The following is a 21,572-nucleotide window of genomic DNA, read 5'->3' on the forward strand; positions in this document are numbered from 1 at the left end:
GGACTTCTCGGCCTCGGTAATCATGTGAGCCAATTCCTGTAAGTCTCCTCTTACTTGCTTATATGTTTCTCTGGAGAACCCTGACTAATACAGGTACAATGCTGGATGTATCAGTAGTTTGTTTTGTTTTATTGCTGAATAGTATTCCATTGTGTGAAAATATCACAATCTGCTTATCTTCCTGTTGATAGTCTTTGAATCATTTCAGATAAGTTATGAATAAAGCTGCCATGAAGATTCCCTATACAAGTCTTTTTGGAGATACAAGTTTTCATTGGATAAGTATCTAATAGAGGAATCACTGCATTGTATAAGTGTGGGTGTAACTTTATAAGAAACTTTCAAGCTATTTTCCTAAGGGACTGTATATTCTTTACCATGCTCCAAATCTATGTAACGCAGCATTCTCCAGTGATACAGAAGTAATAGGATGTGTGTATATAGACAGAAAGAGACTTATTGTAAGGAACGGGCTTATGTGATTATGGAGACTGGCAAGTCCAAATCTGCAGTGTGAGCTGGCAGGCTCGAGATCCAGGATAGCTGATGGTGCAGATGAAGTCTGGAGGCAGTCTGCTGGGAAATTCTCCCTTCCCTGGGGCATCTGATCTTTTTGTTCTATTCAGGCTTTCAACCGATTGGATGCAGCCCACCCACGTTATGGGGAGCAATCTGCTTACTCGCAGTTTACTGATCTAAATTTTAATCTAATTCCAGGACACTCTCCAAGATGAAATTAACCATCACACATCCACCCCTTGTCATCCTGGTGCTCATACACATCTCCTTACACCATGATTAATCTCCAGTAAAGACGATAACAAGGTCATGCTTCCACCTAACATGATACAACTAGTCTGCGTACAATGGAAGATGCATTGACTCTTTTCCCAGAAAAGGATGCAAAGTCCTTGGATGATGTTTGCTCTTTTCTTCGATGTCCTGCAACTTAAATACTATCATGTAAAGTTAACAATATTTAAATGCTACACTAGGAAGTCAGTATGTCTTCTGTTACATGATAAAGGGACAAGAAGTGGAGAAGAAAGCAAAGATATTTGCTTAACATACACACAATAAGGGGGAAACACTCATGACAGTTGCAGTCCTCATTCCTGTAACTGGTCACATGGTTGTAGCTGGTATTCCTTACTCCCATGGATTACGTGTTCCCTTTACTATCAGCAAGCACCTCAGTCGGTCATGGTTCTGTACCTGGTGGGATGACCCAAATCATTACTCCTGAAAGGTCTGGGCCATTCATAGCCCTGCCTGAATTGGGTTATAGGTTTCCCTTGACTCTAATCACAGGCCATAGTAATAGTGGGGGGATACCCTAGGAAATCTCCTGTATTCCAGACATGCTTTTCCTTATCTCTCTAGTGTGGATCCCCTTGGCAGTCAGGATCAGTTACTCCAGTCAACACAAGATCTCCCTTCTCTGCCTGTTGATTCAGAGGCATGGGGGACTCAAGGCATTGTCTGTCCTCCTCAGCAACTCATTGGAGTTCTGGCTGCCTTGTATCCCTGCTGGCAGTTGGGGTTGTCAATGTTTAACTTAGCCATTCTAGTAGTTGAGAAGGGATATCTTAGAGTGGCTTAATTTACATTTACATGATGACCAATGATGCTGAGTCCCTTTCATGGGCTTACTGGCTGTTTATATCCCTTTCTTGTGAACTGTTCATGTGTTGTGATGTGTTCAAATCTTCCTTGAGTTCTTTTATTGAGTTGTTCTTCTTTTAACATGGATTTGTAAGAATTGTGTTTGTTTGTTTCTTTGAATCCAAATTTACAAGGCATTTTTTCTAACTTAGGTTTTATAATATTTTACCCCAGTCCATGGCTGGTCTATTTTTTTAACAGTGTCTTTTGAAGAACAGAAGTTCTACATTTTGATAAAGTATAATTTATCATTTCTTTCTTTACCCTGCCTAAGAAATCTTTTGCATAAAGATTTTCTGTGAAGATATTCTATATATATTCTAGAAGCATTATAATTTTAGCCTTCACATTTAGTTCTATGATAATCTTTAATTTAATTCTTTATAAGGTGTGAGGTAACAATTCCTTTCATCTTTTTCCCCATATGGATATCAGCTTTCCCAGCATCATTTGTTGAAAAGACTTAAATTGACTATATAAATATGGGCATATTCTGGGACCTTATATTTCTGTTCCAGTGATTTACTCTAATGCCACTACATTATATAGCCATATTAATCAATCTAATATATTGATTAAGATTAGTATGGCTATGTAATGAGTCTTGAAATTGGATAGCATTAAGGCTTTGAACTTTGTTCTTCTTTCTTAAGATGTTTTGGGTATTCTAGGTTTTTTGTGTTTCCATATATATTTTAGAATCAGCTTGTCGGTTTCTTTAAAAAGGCCTGTTGGAGTTATGATTGTAATTGCACTGAATCTACAAATTAATCTGGGGAGAATTAACATCTAAGCAATACTAAATCTTCCAGTCCATGAACTGAGTATGTATTTCCATTTATTTAGATCTTCTTTAATTTCTCTCAGTAACATTTTATAGTTTTTAGCATACTGGTCTTGCATGTCATTTATGTGTTTATTCCTATGTATTGATAGTTCTTTGTTATTACAAATTGACTTGTTTTTAAAATTCCATTTTAAAATTATGTGCTATGAGTTTATAGAAATTTCATTGGTTTTTATCTAATGACCTTATGTCCTGTGGCCTTGCTAAATTTACTTACATATTCTAGTAGTTACTTATAGATAGGATTTGCCAGGTAGGTAACCAGATTGAATAGAATCAGTTTTAATTCTTCCTTTTCAATTTGAATAACCTTTATTTCATTTTCTTACTTTATTGCATTGGCTAGGACCGCCAGTCCAGTGTTGAAGAGGAGTGAGATTACATATTGCAGCATTTTCTTATCTGACATGCATTGTATTTTGTTTGTCTCACAGCTCAGAAAGGCCTTACTGACCGTTCTATCTGAAATACATCTTCCTCTTTTTATCGTTATCTCAGCATCATATTTAATTACTTTATATTCCTTGTCATAAATTATATGTGTTTATTTCCTTGTTGTCTGTCTCTTACACTAATCCATAAGCCCTTTATTGGAAAAACACTGTTTTCACAATCACATCCTCAGTCAATAACACACTGGCTCTTAGTAGATACTCAGTAAATGTTTTGTAGAATTAGTCAATATTGGGAGGAAGTTTTAGCAGTTATGCAGTCTATTCTCCTTACTGTCTTAATCTCCTTGGCAAAACTGAGGACAAGTATTTTTTCTTGCAAGAAAATTTTCATATTTCTCTTTTCACCTTTTTAATTTTTAGGAGATTTAATTTCAAATTTTCTCATAGAAACCACTTATATTTAATACTTTCAAAAACTCTTAACTTACATTTTATAAAAAGCAATACAATTCTTTCTACTTATTTTTGAAAAATTATCGTGATGGTGGGTGTTACGTACACTAAAAAGTTAATCAATATTCAGCATTTTGCAGTGGTTCAAATATAGAAACAAAGTAAACACATTTCACAAATATCTACAAAGCAGGTGTTAGGTCACTATTTTTTACTCTTTAAGATCTGGAGAAATTGCAACGATGAAGTGAACTTGTTAGTCAAAATATTTCCTTATTTTTACCTCTCATATTTTGCCCTAATCTAGGCCATGCTTCATTTGCTTTTTATATAATTTAAGGCTGATGAAGGTAAGTTGCGTTCAGCCTAGGACACAGTGATCTAGGATTTAGCCAAAAGGCAAATATCTTTCTTCCTGCTGTTCCATTTTAGCAGCTCCATTTAAACAGCTGGTAGCAAGTAAAGCTTCAGTTTATGTGCACACAGGAGGAAAATAATATTTTGTGTTTTCTATTGTGTGTTAAACTAAGTCCTTGGCTTATTCTACCAACCAACAATGGAAATTTCCTTAAATAAATAGGTAAACACATTCAAAGTTGGGTGTTCATTCATTCAACTCCCTCTTTCCCTCATCCCTCCTCTTTCTGTCCTCTTCCTTCCTCCTTTCCCCCAACTTCCCTCCCTCTCCTTGTACCTATGCTCTCTCTTCTACCTTTTTTCCTTTGTTCTCTCTCCTGAGCTCTGTCTTTGTTACAGTCAATGCTCTTGTGCAAATGTAGCAGAGAATAAAACACCTGTACCCTATGCATTGCTGCTTACATTGTAGTGAGAGAGGTAGACAGTAAAGAAGCAAATATAAACATGTGACAATTTTTGCTCATCATAAGTGCTACAAAGTGTTTTGTGGTGTGTGTGTGTGAATGGACACGAGATAGAGACAGCAGGACAGTGGGAATGAATGAGAATCATGAAAGGCCTCCTCAAGGAAAGGGGTATTTGAAGTGAGCTAGTGAGCTGTTCGTCTAGAAGATCCAGGAAAAGTGTGTGAGGCAGTGGGAATAGCTGGTAAGAAACCCTGAGAAGGGAACGAGCTTGGTGTTAGAGAAACTACAGTATAGAAGCTTGGCCTAAGTGAAGTGAGCTTGGAGGGAGCACTGTGAGATGAGGCCAGAGAAGGAAATGGTGACTCCAGAGGGCGTGGGTAGGCTATGGTGAAGAGTTTCAGTTTGATTCCAAGTGTAGTCAAAAGACAGTGGTCCATGTGTGGTATTATTTCATTTTGTCATTTAGACATTTTGAAAACATCTCTAATTTGATCAAAATACTTAAGTTCAAATTCTCATGTTAGTTTTGTCTTCCAGAAATAGAAAAAGAAATACATGTGGCAAAAACTGACAACATTGAAAAAAGATGAACAAATCTACAATTAGAAATGGAGAGTTCAACACTTCACTGTTGATGATGGATAGAATAAATAGACAGATGGCCGCGCCGTGGCTTACGCCTGTAATCCCAGCACTTTGGGAGGGCAAGGCGGGTGGATCACCTGAGGTTAGGAGTTCGAGACCAGTCTGGCCAACATGGTGAAACCCCGTATCTACCAAAAATGCAAAAATTAGCCTGCCATGATGGCGGGTGCCTGTAATCCCAGCTACTCGGGAGGCTGAGTCAGGAGAATCACTTGAACCTGGGAGGCGGAGGTTGCAGTGAGCCGATCACGCCATTGCACTCCAGCCTGGGCGACAGAGCAAGACTCCGTCTCAAAAATAAATAAATAAATAAATAGACACTCCGTAAAGATTCAGAGGATGATCTTTTTATTTTTATGGATTTAGGGGGTACAAGTGCAATTTTGTTACCTAGACATATTGCGTAGTGGTGAACTCTGGACTTTTAGTGTACATTTTACCCAATGTGTGATTTTTCATGGCTTACTCCTCTCCCATCCTCCTGCCTTTTGGAGTTTCCAGTGTCTATTATTTTACTCCCTATGTCCATGTGTACCCATTGTTTAGCTCCCACTTGTAAATGAGAATGTGCAGTATTTGACTCTCTGTTTCTGACTTACTTCACTTAGGATAATGGCCTTCAGTTCCATCTGTGTTGCTGCAGAGGACCATCTTGAACAACTCTATCAAGCCCACTTGGTTTAATTGCCTTTGTATTCTTTTAAATGAAACACTCCACCCTATAAGAACAGAATGCACACTTTTTTCAAGTGCCATACAGCATTCCGCTAGATAGACCAAAAGTTTTAATGCATTTAAAAGCATTGAAATTGTACCAAGTATGTTCTGTGACCACAAGAAAGCTAAACAGAAAATCAGTGTCCGAAAAATCCCCAAATATTTTGAAATTAAACTACACCCTTCTGAAGGACTCACGGATCAAAGAAATGACAAGGGAAATTAGAAAATCCTTTGAAATGAATGAAAATGAAGAGACAACCATTACTCTTAAAATCAGAATACTGACATACAAACAGATAGAGATGTGTATCCTTCCCATATTCCTGCTTCTTGAATTTCCTACTTCCTGCCTATGTTGGGGTCATTGCAGTTTCTCCATGGGAGGAGTGTGGCTGTGCTCCCGCTGCAGGTGTGCGCCTGACCCTGGTAAAGTCTGGCTATGCCTATTTAACTAGTATTCTTAGTCATTCTACTCTAGTTTGAGTGAACGAGCACTTACCATTTTCAAAGGCCACGTTCCAGGAACTATGAGGGGAATTTATGGATCAGTCACAGACCAGTGCAAGTTACAAGATCCTTATGCTAATGTTAATTAAAATCTCATCACAGCCACTTCCTTTTTCAGTCCCACCTGGGGAATTCTGGTCCACTTCATCTCTACGTGGTAGACCTTGTGAGTCTTTCTTCAGTTCCTTTCTGCAGCTTCTGTTTCTGCAAACTCTCCGTTTAGTTGTTTTGACTTTTTGGAATTTTATAATCTTCAAGTATGTCTACCTTCAGTCTGGTATCAGCTTGTTCTGTTTAATTTTGTTTATCTACGCGTCACCATTAGGCATTAAGCTAGGCACTAGGTTTTCAAATGGAATGGGAGCCTTATAAATCAGGTAATTAGTGTGTGGTAAATATTTTGACAGAATGTTGGAAAGGCTAAGTAAACATTCATTCAGTGAACATTTATTGGTCACCTACTGTGTACCAGGGATTGTGCAATAGGGTCTGTTTCATCAGAGAAGACTTCAGAGCACAGGTTGCTTTTGAGTCCAATTCTGGTTATTTCAGGAGTTTTCAAGGTACAGAGAGGGGCGTGGTATTCTAGGCAAAGTTGTTTAAAGGTGAGGCTTGTAGTTGTGAAGGAGTAAAGCATGACCTGGGAATGGGTAATCTGCTCTGGCACTAGGTATTTGGTAGGGACTTGGAAATAGTGAGTGAGTGGCAAGAGAAAGGACTAGAAAGATTTGGGAAGAAAGGACTAGAAAGGTTCTGGTTTTTTGTTTGTTTGTTTGTTTGTTTTTTAGGGAGTTTAGTCCTATTTTAGTGGGCATAGTGTTTATTAGTGTCTTGGTGATTCTCACCAACACTTTCATACCGTCTGTATCTCTTATTCCTTCCTTTGGTTGTTATTTTGGTCACTACAATGGTCAGCGGCTCCAAGTGGTGGTGGTGAATGCCAGCCCTGTTGTATCATACTTTTGTAGAAAGTGGGGGGCGGGGGTGAACATGAATAGAGAAGGAATCCTGAAGCAAGGAGCCAAGTATGTGGTATTTTTCTGCCTACAGTATTTCCTTCTAGAAATTAATTAATTCACTAGCTTCTTGAAATCTTTTTTTTAAAAAAAAGTAGAGGAGGAAGAAGTTGAGGTATAAACACATTGCTTTGAAAACACCCTTGTGGGATAAAATTTCAATTAATTGCCCACCCTGAAATTTTTTATTTTTTTCCTTTAGGTTTCTTGCTATTTAAAGATTTTTGTTTGAATGAAATTAATGAAGCTGTACCTCAGGTGAAGTTTTATGAAGAGGTAAGAAGTAACTGTTTTACTGATGCTTTTCTTTCAAAAGCATATTTAAACTGTACTTTGGAACGTATTAAGACTACTTAATATCTGATAAATATTTAGAAATTCATTGAAAGTAATTAGTAGTGCAAACTATAGTATCAAGTTTGAGATGCTAACAGGTATAAAAAGCTGAGTATGCCATAAAATCACATTCTTAAAGGCTTCAGAGTGCTATGGAAGCAATGAGGGACAGTTGGACTAAAGTTCCAGAAGTGGAAGGCTCATGCAGAGCTGCACCGAGGAGTGCCAGTTATTTTATTTTTTGTGGAAGCGTGCTAGTTCTGGAGATGTGAGCAGAGGCAGAGGACCGCTACTAGCTCTGAAAGAGATACTAGCCAAGGTTTTCTGGTCATAATGGACTGACAAATTGGAGATTTGGTGGGGGGTGTGGTGGGGTGCTCAAACGCATGACTGATTTTCCCCATAAGACATTTGGTGAAATCTGAGGTTGGAGGGGAGCTGAAGAGAGAGGCCAGAAACTTCCGGAAGGCGCATTGAAATCTCCTACAGCCTTACAGCACCTAGGAAACAAAGACCTGCTGGAGTCTGGAGTCTGAAAACAGATTGGGCGAGAGGTGAAAACTCTAGAAGATGTGGTCTGGTGACATTGAGTATCTACAGCTACTTTTCACCTAGGGTTTCTGTTGATTTCAGGTGTAGCAGGCAGATGAGCATCCAGGTTTGGCTGCTTCTGGGAGACAAAAAATGCAGAAAAGGTTTCTGGAGCTAGAGTTTAAAAATAACACTAGAGGAGCCCCACGTATGTGATTAGTCACCGTCTCAAAACACACGCCAAGTTTTCAAACTGAGTGGGGGTGGGAGGCCAAAGAGCTAAGCTGAAAACTTGTAATGGGCAGAACTGAATCCAGTGCTAAGGAAATAAAAGTCTCTCCTTGAACTCCATGGAGGGCGTGCCTTAGAAACAGGGTCAAGGCAGGCCAGGCACGGTGACTGACGCCTGTAATCCCAGCACTTTGGGAGGCCGAGGTGAGTGGATCACGAGGTCAGGAGATTGAGACCATCCTGGCTAACACAGTAAAACCCCATCTCTACTAAAATACAAAAAATTAGCCAGGTGTGGTGGCGGGCGCCTGTAGTCTCAGCTACTCGGGAGGCTGAGGCAGGAGAATGGCGTGAACCTGGGAGGTGGAGCTTATAGTGAGCCGAGATGGCGCCACTGCACTCCAGCCTGGGTGACAGAGCGAGACTCCATCTCAAAAAAAAAAAAAAAAAAAAAGAGGGTTAAGGCAGAAGCAGACGAGGTCCTACAAAAATGACAACCCAACCTAGCACCATCCCTCATTGGATGATGAGCTCCCTCCTTACCTACTTACCAGCGTACAAAGGGAGTCCTTTTCTGTCTTTTTTATAGCTAGGCAATAACATTACATAAGGACTCTATAGTGTTTAGCATACAGTAAAGAATTATGAGACATGCTAAGAAGCAAGATCATGTGAATCATAAACAAGGCAATAAAAGCAGGCCAGCAGGTGAGCCAGATATTGGAGTTAGAAGACAATAACTTTAAAATAACTATGAATCATATGTTCAAGAAAAAAGAGAAAATGATGGACAAAATAGATGAAGGGATGCATAATTTCAGGAATATTTGAATTTATTGTGAAGACTTAACCACTTTAGAACAGAAAGTACTATATTTGAAATTAGAACTAATGGTTCAGTTCAATAGCAGATTGGTTAGAGTTCAAGACAAAATTAATAAATAGGAAGGCAAGTCAGTGGATAATCTCAAACTGAAGCACAGAGAAAAGGAACCAAAAAAAGAAACAGGAACATTAAAGACACATGAGACATTCTTAAAAGGTCTAACACATGTAGGTTTGGAGTTTCAGAAAGAGAAGGGAGAGCATAGGGCAAAAGCAATATTTGAAAAGATAATACTAAGAATTTTACAAAATGGTGAAAGACAGCAGCTAACAGAGTTGAAAGCTTAGGAAACCCTAAGCAGAATGAATACATATGAAACACACCTTTGGATGTCAATATAAGACTATGGAAACTATGACGAAGTTTTTAAACTATGAAAAAAATATTTAAAATGGCCATGGTGAGCAGTGGGGAAGACACAATACTTTTAAAGAGCAACAATTTGACTGACTGACATCTTAAGAAAAATGATTTTTAAAAAAGACAGTGAGGCTGGGCACAGTGGCTCACGCCTGTAACCCCAGCACTTTGAGAGGCCAAGGCGGGTGGATCACGAGGTCAGGAGTTCAAGACCAGCCTGACCAACATGGTGAAACCCCATCTCTACTAAAAATACAAAAGTTAGCCAGGTGTAGTGCTGCATGCCTGTAATTCCAGCTACTCAAGAGGCTGAGGCAGGAGAATCACTTGAACCTGGGAGTCAGAAGTTGCAGTGAGCTGAGATCTTGCCATTGCACTCCAGCCTGGGTGACCGAGGGAGACTGTCTCAAAAAAAAAAAAAAAAATTAAATGGCCAGCATTAAAGGAGAGAAAGATAATTGCCAGCCTAGAATTCTATTCCTAGCAAAAATTTCCTTCAAAAATGGAGGACGAGGAGGTGGAAGAAGGAGAGGGCCCCGGGCCTCATCCCCACCCACCGCCCCCTCCCACCACCCGGAGCTGCAGCAGCAGCGACTCCTGAGAGCGCAGCCGGAGGACAGATTTGATAATGGGCTGCGTTAGAAGCAAAGAAAACAAAAGTTCAGCCATTAAATACCTGAAAATACTCCAGAGCCTGTCAGTACAAGGGTGAGCCATAGGAGCAGAACCCACCGCAGTGTCACCATGTCCATCATCTTCAGCAAAGGGAACAGCAGTTAATTTCAGCCGTCTTTCCATGACACCATTTGGACGATCCTCAGGGGTAACACCTTTTGGAGGTGGGCATCTTCCTCATTCTCAGTGGTGCCAAGTTCATATCCTGCTGGCTTAACACGTGGTGTTACTATATTTGTGGCCTTACATGGTTATGAAGCTAGAACTACAGAAGACCTTTCATTTAAGAAGAGTGAAAGATTTCAAATAATTAACAATACAGAAGGAGACTAGTGGGAAGCAAGATCAGTCGCTACAGGAAGGAATGGTTATATCCTGAGCAGTTATGTAGCGCCTGCAGATTCCATTCAGGCAGAAGAATGGTATTTTGGCAAAATGGGGAGAAAAGATGCTGAAATATTACTTCTGAATCCTGGAAATCAATGAGGTATTTTCTTAGGAAGAGACAGTGAAATGGCTGGGCGTGGTAGCTCATGCCTGTAATCCCAGCACTTTGGGAGGCCGAGATGGGCAGATCACCTGAGGTCAGGAGTTCGAGACTAGCCTGGCCAACATGGTGAAACCCCATCTCTACAAAAAAAAAAAAAGTACAAAATTAGCTGGACGTGGTGGTGAGTGCCTGTAATCCCAGCTACTCGGGAGGCTGAGGCAGCAGAATCACTTGAACCTGGGAGGCAGAGGTTGCAGTGAGCTGAGATTGCACCACTGCACTCCAGCCTCGGTGACAAGAGCAAAAACTCCGTCTAAAAAACAAACAAAACAAAACAAAAACAAGAGAGTGAAACTACTAAAGGTGCTTATTCCCTCTCTATTCGTGATTGGGATGAGGTAAGGGGTGACAACGTGAAACACTACAAAATTAGGAAACTTCACAATGGTGGATACTATATCACAACCAGAGAACAATTTGATACTCTGCAGAAATTGGCAAAACACTACACAGAACATGCTGATGGTTTATGCCACAAGTTAACAACTGTGAAACCTCAGACTCAAGGTCTAGCAAAAGATGCTTGGGAAATCCCTTGATAATCTGCAACTAGAGGTTAAACTAGGACAAGGATGTTTTGGCAAAGTGTGGACGGGAATGTGGAATGGAACCACAAAAGTAGCAATCAAAACACTAAAACCAGGTACAATGATGCCAGAAGTTTTCTTCAAGAAGCTCAGATAATGAAAAAAATAAGACATGGTAAACTTGTTCCACTATATGCTGTTGTTTCTGAAGAGCCAATTTACATTGTCACTGAATTGATGTCAAAAGGAAGCTTATTCGATTTCCTTAAGGAAGGAGATGGAAAATATTTGAAGCTTCCACAAATGGTTGATATGGCTGCTCAGATTGCTGATGGTATGGCGTATATTGAAAGAATGAACTATATTGTCTGAGATCTCTGGGCTGCTAATATTCTTGTAGGAGAAAATCTTGTGTGCAAAATAGCAGATTTTGGTTTAGCAAGGTTAATTGAAGACAATGAATACACATCAAGACAAGGTGCAGAATTTCCAGTCAAATGGACAGCTCCTGAAGCTGCACTGTATGGTGGGTTTACAATAAAGTCTGATGTCTGCTCATTGGAATTCTACAAACAGAACTGGTAACAAAGGGCAGAGTGCCATATCCAGGTATGGTGAACCGTGAAGTACTGGAACAGGTGGAGCGAGGATACAGGATGCCCTGCCCTCAGGGCTGTCCAGAATCCCTCCATGAATTGATGAATCTGTGTTGGAAGAAGGACCCTGATGAAAGACCAACATTTGAATATATTCAATCCTTCTTGGGAGACTACTTCACTGCTACAGAGCCATAGTACCAGCCAGGAGAAAACTTCTAATTCAAGTAGCCTATTTTATATGCACAAATCTGCCAAAATGTGAAGAACCTGTGTAGAGTTTCTACCGGGATCAAAAGAAGAAAATCTTCTTTACTCTCCACATTTTTGATGGTAAACTGGAATCCCAGATATGGTTCCACAAAACCACTTTTTTTCCCCAAGTATTAAACTCTAAAGTATGATGATGAATTTTCCAACCGATTTCAGGGTCCAAAGAAAATAGAGCTAAGATACCGATGACAGTGTGAGTGATAGCATGGTAATGAAGGACAGTGAGGCTACTGCTTATAAATCATTTTCCTTCTTTTCTTCCCCAAAGTCAGAATTGCTCAAAGAAAATTATTTATTGTTATAGATAAAACTTGAGTGATAAAAAGCTATACCATAATAAAATCTAAAATTAAAGAATATCATGGGACCAAGTAATTCCATTCCAGTTTTTTAAACTTTCTTAATATTTATTATTCTCAAAAGTTTTTGCTAAGTTAAATAGTCAATAGGCAATCTTAATATATCCCTCCTTTTGCATGGACATGGGCCAGGTTTTTCAAAAGGAATATAAACAGGATCTCAAACTTGATTAAATGTTAGACCACAGACGTGGAATTTGAAAGTATAATGCAGTACGTTAACATTCATATTAATAGAACTGAAAAGTAGAATAAGAAATTTTTCACTTCAGTCCTTTTCTGAAGAGTTTGGCTTAGAATAATGAAGGTAACTGGAAAGTGACTTAATCTTGTATGAGGTTGCATTGATTTTTTTGTTTGTTTGTTTGTTTGTTTCTTTGAGACAGAGTCTCGCCCTGTTGCCCAGGCTGGAGTGCATTGGCACCATCCTGGTTCACTGCAACCTCTGCCTCCCTGGTTCAAGTGATTCTCCTGCCTCAGCCTCCTGAGTAGCTGGGATTACAGGTAGCACTCCTGAGTAGCTGGGATTATAGGTAGCACCCTGTAATCCCAGCGCCACCCTGTAATCCCAGTGCCCTGAGTAGCACCCGCCACTACACCTGGCTAATTTTTTATATCTTTAGTAGAGACAGGGTTTCACCATGTTGTCCAGGCTGGTATTGAACTCCTGACCTCGTGATCCGCCCGCCTTGGCCTCCCAAAGGCATGAGCCATCATGCCCGGCGATTTTTTAAGGCAATATATAATTGAAACTGTCCAATCCAAGGGGAAATCTTTTAATCTTTAGATAGCATGCAGAGTAAGACCCAGCATTTAAAGAGCCCTTTAAAAAAAGTAGACTTGGTACTGTGAGATATTGCTAATATGTCCTTATGGTGATGGGTGCCACAAATAGAAAGGAGGACCAGATCAGGGACTTGAATGCATTTTTGCTCATGTTGAAATAGATGAACAGAGAGAGGAAAATGTATTTAAAAGAAATACGAGAAAAGAAAATGTGAAAAGTTTTACAAGAAGAGGGATGGAATGTAATGTTTAATGTTGATGTCATGGAGTGACAAAATGGCATTGCTGGCATTTAAAGCTCCTCACTTAGCTATCTTCTGAGACTTTTAAGAGTTATAAGGTATAACTAACTATAAAACTAATTTTTCTTACACACTGGGCATTATTTGTTCAAAATAGTGAAGTTACGGCTTCACATTCATTCCAGTGGGATACGGCTTTTATGCAAAACATTTTTAGAACTCCAGTTTTCAAATCATGTTTGAATCTACATTCACTTTTAAAGTCTACTTAATGGTGGTCATTTTTTCCCCTTTAGAATATATTAAATAGTTGATTTGGGGAGGAAAACTTATTCTGAATATTAACAGTGGTGAAAAGGAATGTGGAAGTTAACCTTTACCAAAAGAGGAAGTTGGCAAAAACAGCCTTCTAGCACACTTTTTAAAATGAATAATGGCAGCCTAAACTTAACAGTTTTTACCCTGAAGTGCAAAAGTGAAACATACAAAATAAAACTATTTTTAAGAGTAACTAAAAAATTTCAAAATACAAATTCGAATAGCAGCATTAGTGGTATGAGTGTCTCTAGCAAAGGAAAAATTAAATCTAATAAATAAAATGAAGGTCTGGTGTGTATGTTATAAAATATTCTCATACAGTCACACCTTAAATTAAGCCTTATACTAGGTTCCTCTATTTTCAGGATATAATTCTTAACTATCATTATTTACCTGATTTAATCATTAGATTTGAAATTCTGTGCCATGGCATATACGTTCAAATTCAAACCATTTTAAAATGTGACAGATGGACTTCATGCAAGTTGGCAATGGTTCTGGTACTAAAAATTGAGGTTGTTTTTTCTGTTTATGTAACCTACTTAGTATTGACTCTCTACCAAGAGGGTCTTCCTAAGAAGAGTAACATCATTATTTCCTCCTGTCAACAGCTTGTGATGTGAGATTTTTAAAGGGCTTTATGTGAACTATGATATTGTAATTTTTCTAAGTATATTCAAAAGGGTAACAAAATTATGTTATGTACTAAATCTGATCAGGAAAGTAAGCCAGGAAAAGTTGATGGTATTCATTAGGTTTTAACTGAATGGAGCAGTTCCTTATATAATAACAATTGTATAGTAGGGATAAAACACTAACTTAATGTGTATTCATTTTAAATTGTTCTGTATTTTTAAATTGCCAAGAAAAATAAACAACTTTGTACATTTGAAGAGTTTTTCCAACAGCTTTTCGTCTTCAATGTCTTAATGTGGAAGTTAACCTTTACCAAAAAAGGAAGTTAGCAAAAACAGCCTTCTAGCACACTTTTTAAAATGAATAATGGCAGCCTAAACTTAATATTTTTATAAAGTATTATAATATTGTTTTGTGGATAATTGAAATAAAAAATTCTCATTAAAAAATGAAGTGATATAAAGATATAGTTAGACGAACAAAAACTGAGGGATTTGTCCATAGTGGACCTGCATGACAAGAAATACTAAAGGGAGGTACTTTAGTAAGAAGGAAAATGATCTGGCCGGGCACGGTGGCTCATGCCTGTAATCTCAGCACTTTGGGAGGCCGAGGCAGGTGGATCACGAAGTCAGGAGACCAAGACCATCCTGGCTAACACAGTGAAACCCCGTCTCTACTAAAAATACAAAATAGCTGGGTGTGGTGGCGGGCGCCTGTAGTCCCAGCTACTCGGGAGGCTGAGGCAGGAGAATGGCGTGAACCTGGGAGGCGGAGCTTGCAGTGAGCCAAGATCGCGCCACTGCACTCCAGCCTGGGCAACAGGGCAAGACTCCATCTCAAAAAAAAAAAAAGAAGGAAAATGATCCAGATGGAGATGCAGGAAGAAATGGAGAGCATGAAGGGTGAATATGTGTGTAAAATATAAATGAATGTTGACTGTGTAAAACAATGATGTCGTGTTTCTCGAGCTTAAAATAATCTAGAACTAAATTGCACGACAGTAGCACAAAACCCAGGGGAGGTTAATGAAGTTAACATATTTTAAGTTTCTAGGATTATTGGGGGTCAGTGTAAGTAATAATTTTAGTATAAGTAATAATTTCCATTGGATTGTAATCAGTCAGGGATGTTTATTTTAATTTCTAAGGTAATTTATAAAAGAATAGTGTATATAGTCATGCACTGCATAATGATATTAGGCCAACAAAAGACTGTGTATATGACAGTGATCCCAGAAGATTATAATACTGTATTTTTACTGTACCTTTTCTATGTTTGGATATACCTACCATTGTGTTACAGTTGCCTGCAGTATTCAGTATAGTCACATGCTGCACAGGTTTGAATCCTAGGAGCAATAGGCTACATCATACGGCATAGGGGTGTAGTAGGTATACCATGTAGGCTCTTGTAAGCATGCTCTATGATGTTCACACAATTATGAAATTGCCTATTGCCACATTTCTTAGAACGTATCCCTGTCATTAAGCTCCACATGACTGTATATCTAAGTTAAAAGAGGGAAAAATTAAATAAAACAACATTTGCTAATCAACAGAACGGCAAAAAAAGGAATATAAGTAGGACATAAAATAGGTGGGTCAAATTGCAAACATAGAGTAAGTAGCTACAAATCTATTTAAGTAATTACATTTCACGTAAAGGATTAAATACTCCAAGTAAAAGATTAGGTTTTTCAGACTGGATAAAGAACCAACCCTCCCCCAATATACTGCTTACAAGAGATATAGTTTAAACACATGGATGGAAGAGGTGATATAATACGAACACTAACCAAAGCAAAGCCAGCATAACTACACTAGTATCAGGCAAACTATGCAATAATGCTGCTTTGAAATAAAGATATATTTCTTAATGATAACAGGGCCAATCCAACAAAAAGATATCACAAACTGAAATCTGTATGTTACAAATAACTTCAAAGAATATAAAGCAAAAATTAGCAGATATAAAATGACAAATCTATAATCCTATTGGGAGATATTAACACATAGCCTTCTAGAGCTTATAGAACAGACAGACAAAAAATTAGTAAGGATATAGAAGATCCTAATAAAATGATGAGTAAATTTGACCTAATTGACATATGTAAAATGCTGCACCTAGCAAAAATAGAATTCACATTCTTTTTTTTTTTTTTTTTTTTTTTTGAGATGGAATCTTGCTTTCTTGCCCAGGCTGGAATGCAGTGACATGATCTCGGCTCACTGCAACCTGTCTCCCGGGTTCAAGCAATTCTCCTGCCCCAGCCTCCCAAGTAGCTGGGATTACAGGCACCCGCCACCACGCTCAGCTAATTTTTGTATTTTTAGTAGAGACGGGGTTTCACCGTGTTGGCCAGGCTGGTCTCGAACTCCTGACCTCATATTCCGCTTGCCTCAGCCTCCCAAAGTGCTGGGATTACAGGCGTGAGCCACGGCGCCCGGCCCACATTCTTTAAAGTACACATGGAGCATCAAAATAGATCCTGTGCTGAGTCCTAAAGAAAGCTTCTACAAATTTCATTATTGAAATTGCTTAGAGCATGTTCTCTGACAACAGTAGAATTAAGCTCAAATTTAATAACAGAGTTAAACTAAAGAATCCTTAACTGCCTGAAAATGAATATACTTCTAAACAATTTATAAGTCAAAGAGGAAAGTAAAATAGAAATTAGAAACTATTTTTAATGAAAATATATTTAAGAAATGATATATACCATTATTATTAGTGTGATGTATCTTTATCCTAAAACATTTTAAATGGTCAAAAGAAAGCATAGCATGACTGGGCCTGCCTGATATTAGTCATCCTTGTAAAAATTTGAAAATTGGAGGAATATTCTTTTCTTTCTCATTTATATATGAAGATATACATAAAAATATACATACACATGAAAACTTAGAAAATTATGTTAATGTATTTTTAGGAAGAAGGGTCAAATTATGATGTACATTTACCATAATGTAAAAAAGTAAGCTAAATCCAAAAGGATTTTACTCAGTGACCTTATTATTTCAGTCTGAATCATAATCAGGCATTTTATCTGGATACGTATCACAGCTTGATCTGTCATAAAAAATTTCTTTCTTGTGTTTCTAAAAACTTCAACTCTCCAGTTTCAGCATTTACTAGGTCACCTTGTCAAACACAGAGAAATCTCCTTTAGCAGATAATTTTTGCTGGGTTGAAACAGATGGGCAATCTACTTGTGGTTATTTCCTAAGTACTTATTGCAGATATGGTGGTGATTGCTGCTCATGCATTTCCATTTGAACTTGAAGCATTGGTGTTTCTCTTAGCTGGCGTCCTCCCCAGCTCTTCTCACCTCTCTTCTGGCTTGGCACATGGTGGGTCTGGCTCATCAGATGATCCCCTTGGAGGATGCTGCAAAACTCCTCAGCAACCTGTTCTGTATTCTTTCGCTGAAGATATCCTCCACTCTTGGGGCTCAAGTGCATTTCTCTAAATCAATGCAGCCTTTACACATTGAAGTTATCAGTAATTCTTCTCTGACCCCTCATTTTTGTCAGTTTAGTAATTTTTCTTTAATTTCTGCTTGTTGATTTGCGACCCCAATCTCTAGAAAACTCTTGTCAGGTATCTTGAAATGTACATTTTGTACATTGTATTTCCACTTTCCTGTGTCCCCAAACAGTTACCCATTTCCCATGTTAAAGTTCTAACTGCGTATCCTGGCATTCAAAGTATCTTTACATTACGTATTACCTACCTCTCCCTGTTAGTTTTCACTACCTTCTTACATAGAATATCTACATTGGCCAAACCTGACTAACCAGCATTCCCCAAATCCAAGCCCATTCTTTTTGTTACTTTACTGTGTCCTTTCCCCAGCCTAGAATGCTGCTGCTTCGCTTGTTGAAAGCCTAGCTTTCTGTAAGGTCCAGCTCAATATGGAAAATTTCTACATTTTCTAGCAAGTCTGTTTGTGCAGCTATTTCCGTCTTCCGTGATGGCTGACTCCTCTGATTCTTACACTGTTTGTTGTCTAATGCTCATGTCATGCCTACCATGTGCCTGCTGCTTGTGTGTGTGTGGTCAGCATTTTCATCTGGACCATTATTTGACTCATCAGCAGAAGACCTAGCTAGGATCTAGGTACAACGGTGCCTCTTACTTGCTGTGGGATATGGGGCAAGTCATTCAGCCAACCCTGAAGTATCTACCTTACGTCAGACACTGAGCTTACAAATGCAGACACTGTCCCTGTACTTGAGGCTGTAATAGTATGAGGGCTTCATATCTGAGCTTCAGTTACCTCATCTATAAAGTGAGGCTAGTGATCGTCTCCTGCTTACTTCACAGGCTAACTGTGAGTTTCAAATAGGACACCAGATGAACAATTGCTTTCTAAATCATAGTATCTATAATATGCTGTTCTATTACGTGCAGCATAGTGGTTGAAAGTTCTAGTGCTGAACTCTGACTGCCTGGATTTGAACTCTGCTACTTACTAGTTGTGTAAACTTGGGAAAGCTTTTCTCTACCTGGGTTTCCTTAGCTAAGAACTGGAATGATTATAGTACCTGTCTTGTAGGGTGGTTGTGTGTATATGCAACACACAGAACAGTGATGCCCCACAGCTACTGCTCTGTATGTTTATTTATATACTTCTTATTCCAGTTAGATTTTGAGGCAGCCTATAGAAATATGTACATCATACCTAGATTTAAAAATAAATAATGGAAAAGAGAAAATAAATATTATTCCAAGATAAAGTTACTATATAGATTTTTTCACTGGTTCAACCAATATTTATTTATTATTTTTTAAATTTTGAGACAGGGTCTCACTCTGTCACCCAGGCTGGAGTGCAGTGGTGCAATCATGGCTCCCTCTAGTCTTGAACTCCTGGGCTCAAGTGATCCTCCTGCCTCAGCCTCCTGAGTAGCTTAGATAACAGGTGTGTACCACCACACCCAGATACTTTTTTTTTAATTTTAAAAATTTTTGTAGAGATGAGGTCTCACTGTGTTGCCCAGGCTGGTCTTGAATTTCTGGCCTTAAGTGATCCTCCCACCATAGCCTCCCAAAGTGCTGGGATTATAGGCATGAGCTACTACACCTGGCATAACCAATATTTATTAAACACCAACATTATGCCAGACATTGTTCAGATGAACAGATACAAAGAACTTATCTCTTTGAGCTTGTATTCTGGTTGAGAGAAACAGACAATAAACAAATAATAAACAGGAAATGTACCCGGAAGTAAAGACTGCTATGTAATGACTCAAAACCTACTCAAAACTCAGCATGTTGTATTGTGACTTGGTGACCACTTTAGATTGATGGGTCAAAGACTGTCTGAGGAGATGACATCTAAACCCAGGTTTGAATGTTAAAGAGGCTGGTCTTTTGAAGATGGAAGCTTGGTGAGGGGGAGAGCATTTTAGGCTAAAGTTGTGGCCAAGACAGAGCCCCTAACATGGTAGGAAAGAACTGGGCATGTTTGGGGAACTGAAACAGGACTAGTGTGGTCTGGTTGTACTGCATGAAGAGAGGGGCAGGCAGTGTGAAATAAGATCAGCTTGAAGAGAGAGGCAGAGTGTTTGGGGCCAGAGTAACACATTTACATTTTATTCTAATGCCCGTGGAAAAATTAAAACAGAGGAGTATTAGGTATCATGTTTTATAAGTATCTGTTAGGTCAAGGTAGTTGATATGATAGCTTCTACATCTCTTTTGATTTTATATCTAGTTGTTCTATCAATTGCTGAGAAAAGGGTGTTAAAATCTTCAACTCTGATTGTAGAATGTCTGTTTCTTCTTTTATTTTGTCCGTTTTCTCCATATTTTTTGAAGCTCTGCTATTGAGTACAGAAACATTTGATTGTTGTGTCTTTCCATATGAAATGTGTCTATCTCTGGTAATATTCTTTGTCTTGAAATTGACTTCACTGGATATTAATACAGATGTAGACACTTCAGTCTTCTTATGCTTACTATTTTCATGATATATCTTTTCCCATCGTTCTACTATCAATTTGTTTTTATATATAAAGTGTGTTTCTTTTAGACAGATATAAAAGTGTCTTGATTATTTTTTTCCCTCATTCTGACAGCTTCTGCTTTTTAGTGAAGTAATTTTAGATATCGTATTTATCCTTTGTGGAGTTTGTTGAGTTTCTTGAATCTGTAAATTTATATATATATTTTTTACCAAATCTGGGAAAATTAGGGGCCATTACTTCTTAAAGGATTATTTTTCTACCTCAATCTTTCCTCTCCTTTTAAGACTGATTATATATATATATATATATATAATATTTGGATATTATCTATCCTATATATCCTGGATGCCCTGTCTGAGTTTTCGCCCAATATTTTTTCTTTCTTTTCTTTAGATTGGATACTTCCTGTGGATTTGTCTTCAAATTTATTGGCATTTTCTTTTGGCATCTCTAATCTGCCATTCCATTGAATGTTTTTTTCAGATACTCTATTTTTTACTTCTGACATTTTTATCTGGTTCTTTTCATAGTTATTTTCTGCTGCTATTTCCTATCTTTTTATTCGTTACATGAATATTTTCTGTTAACATCCTTTCTGTTACGTCCAGTTGTAATAGCTGCTTTAAAATCCTTGTCTGATAATTCTAACATCTGGGCTATCTTGGATTGGTTTTCATTGATGGTTTGTCCTCTTGCATATGGGTCACATTTTCTGTTTCTTCATCTGTAGAATAATTTTAGCTTGTATCTTGAACATGTGATTGATATATTGTGCATACTCTAAACTCTGTTATGTTCCTCCAAGGCATATGGATTTTTTCATCTGTTCGTTGAAGAATACAGTTAACTTGGCTTACTCAAACTCTGAGCCCTGTCCTCTCTGCAGTGGTGGAAGATGAATCTTGTTCAGTTCTTTAAGGCTTAGCTAGGCTGCTTAGGGTCTCATGCTCATGTGTCATTATGGGGCCCACCAGGGATTTCGACTGGATTTATACATAGAATTTTGGAGCGTTCCTTCTGTGGCTCTTTATATTCTTACAGTTTCTGTTGGATGCCCTTTTCCATTCTCTGTGTTCCTTTGGTCACTCTTCAGTGCTTATTGTCTATATGTGTCCAGAATTTTAGTTGTTATCTCAGGAGGATTGTTCTGTTAGGAATTAATTGATTCTTACCAGAAGCAGAGCCTGAATTTGTGTTATATTTTGAATATAAAGTA

General features: G+C 38.3%; 1 protein-coding gene and 1 pseudogene across 3 annotated transcripts in view; both read left to right on the plus strand.

Annotated features, from left to right (window-relative positions):
• GRK3 (G protein-coupled receptor kinase 3) overlaps positions 1–21,572 on the plus strand; it is a 163,205-nt gene that overhangs the window by 71,924 nt on the left and 69,709 nt on the right. For 2 of the 3 annotated variants that reach the window (XR_004030982.1, XM_030815999.1), the window contains exon 3: positions 7,275–7,348. The exons of the other annotated variant lie outside the window; for it this stretch is intronic. Coding sequence is in view for 1 of the 2 variants with exons in the window: in XM_030815999.1 (XP_030671859.1) it covers positions 7,275–7,348 (74 nt within the window). In the remaining variant the exon portion in view is untranslated. The remainder of the gene's footprint in view (positions 1–7,274; positions 7,349–21,572) is intronic. 3 annotated transcript variants of the gene reach the window in all.
• LOC105740044 lies at positions 9,831–12,797 on the plus strand (annotated as a pseudogene).

The sequence above is a fragment of the Nomascus leucogenys genome, chromosome 7b, assembly GCF_006542625.1.
Source record: "Nomascus leucogenys isolate Asia chromosome 7b, Asia_NLE_v1, whole genome shotgun sequence".
NCBI classification, from domain to species: domain Eukaryota; kingdom Metazoa; phylum Chordata; class Mammalia; order Primates; family Hylobatidae; genus Nomascus; species Nomascus leucogenys.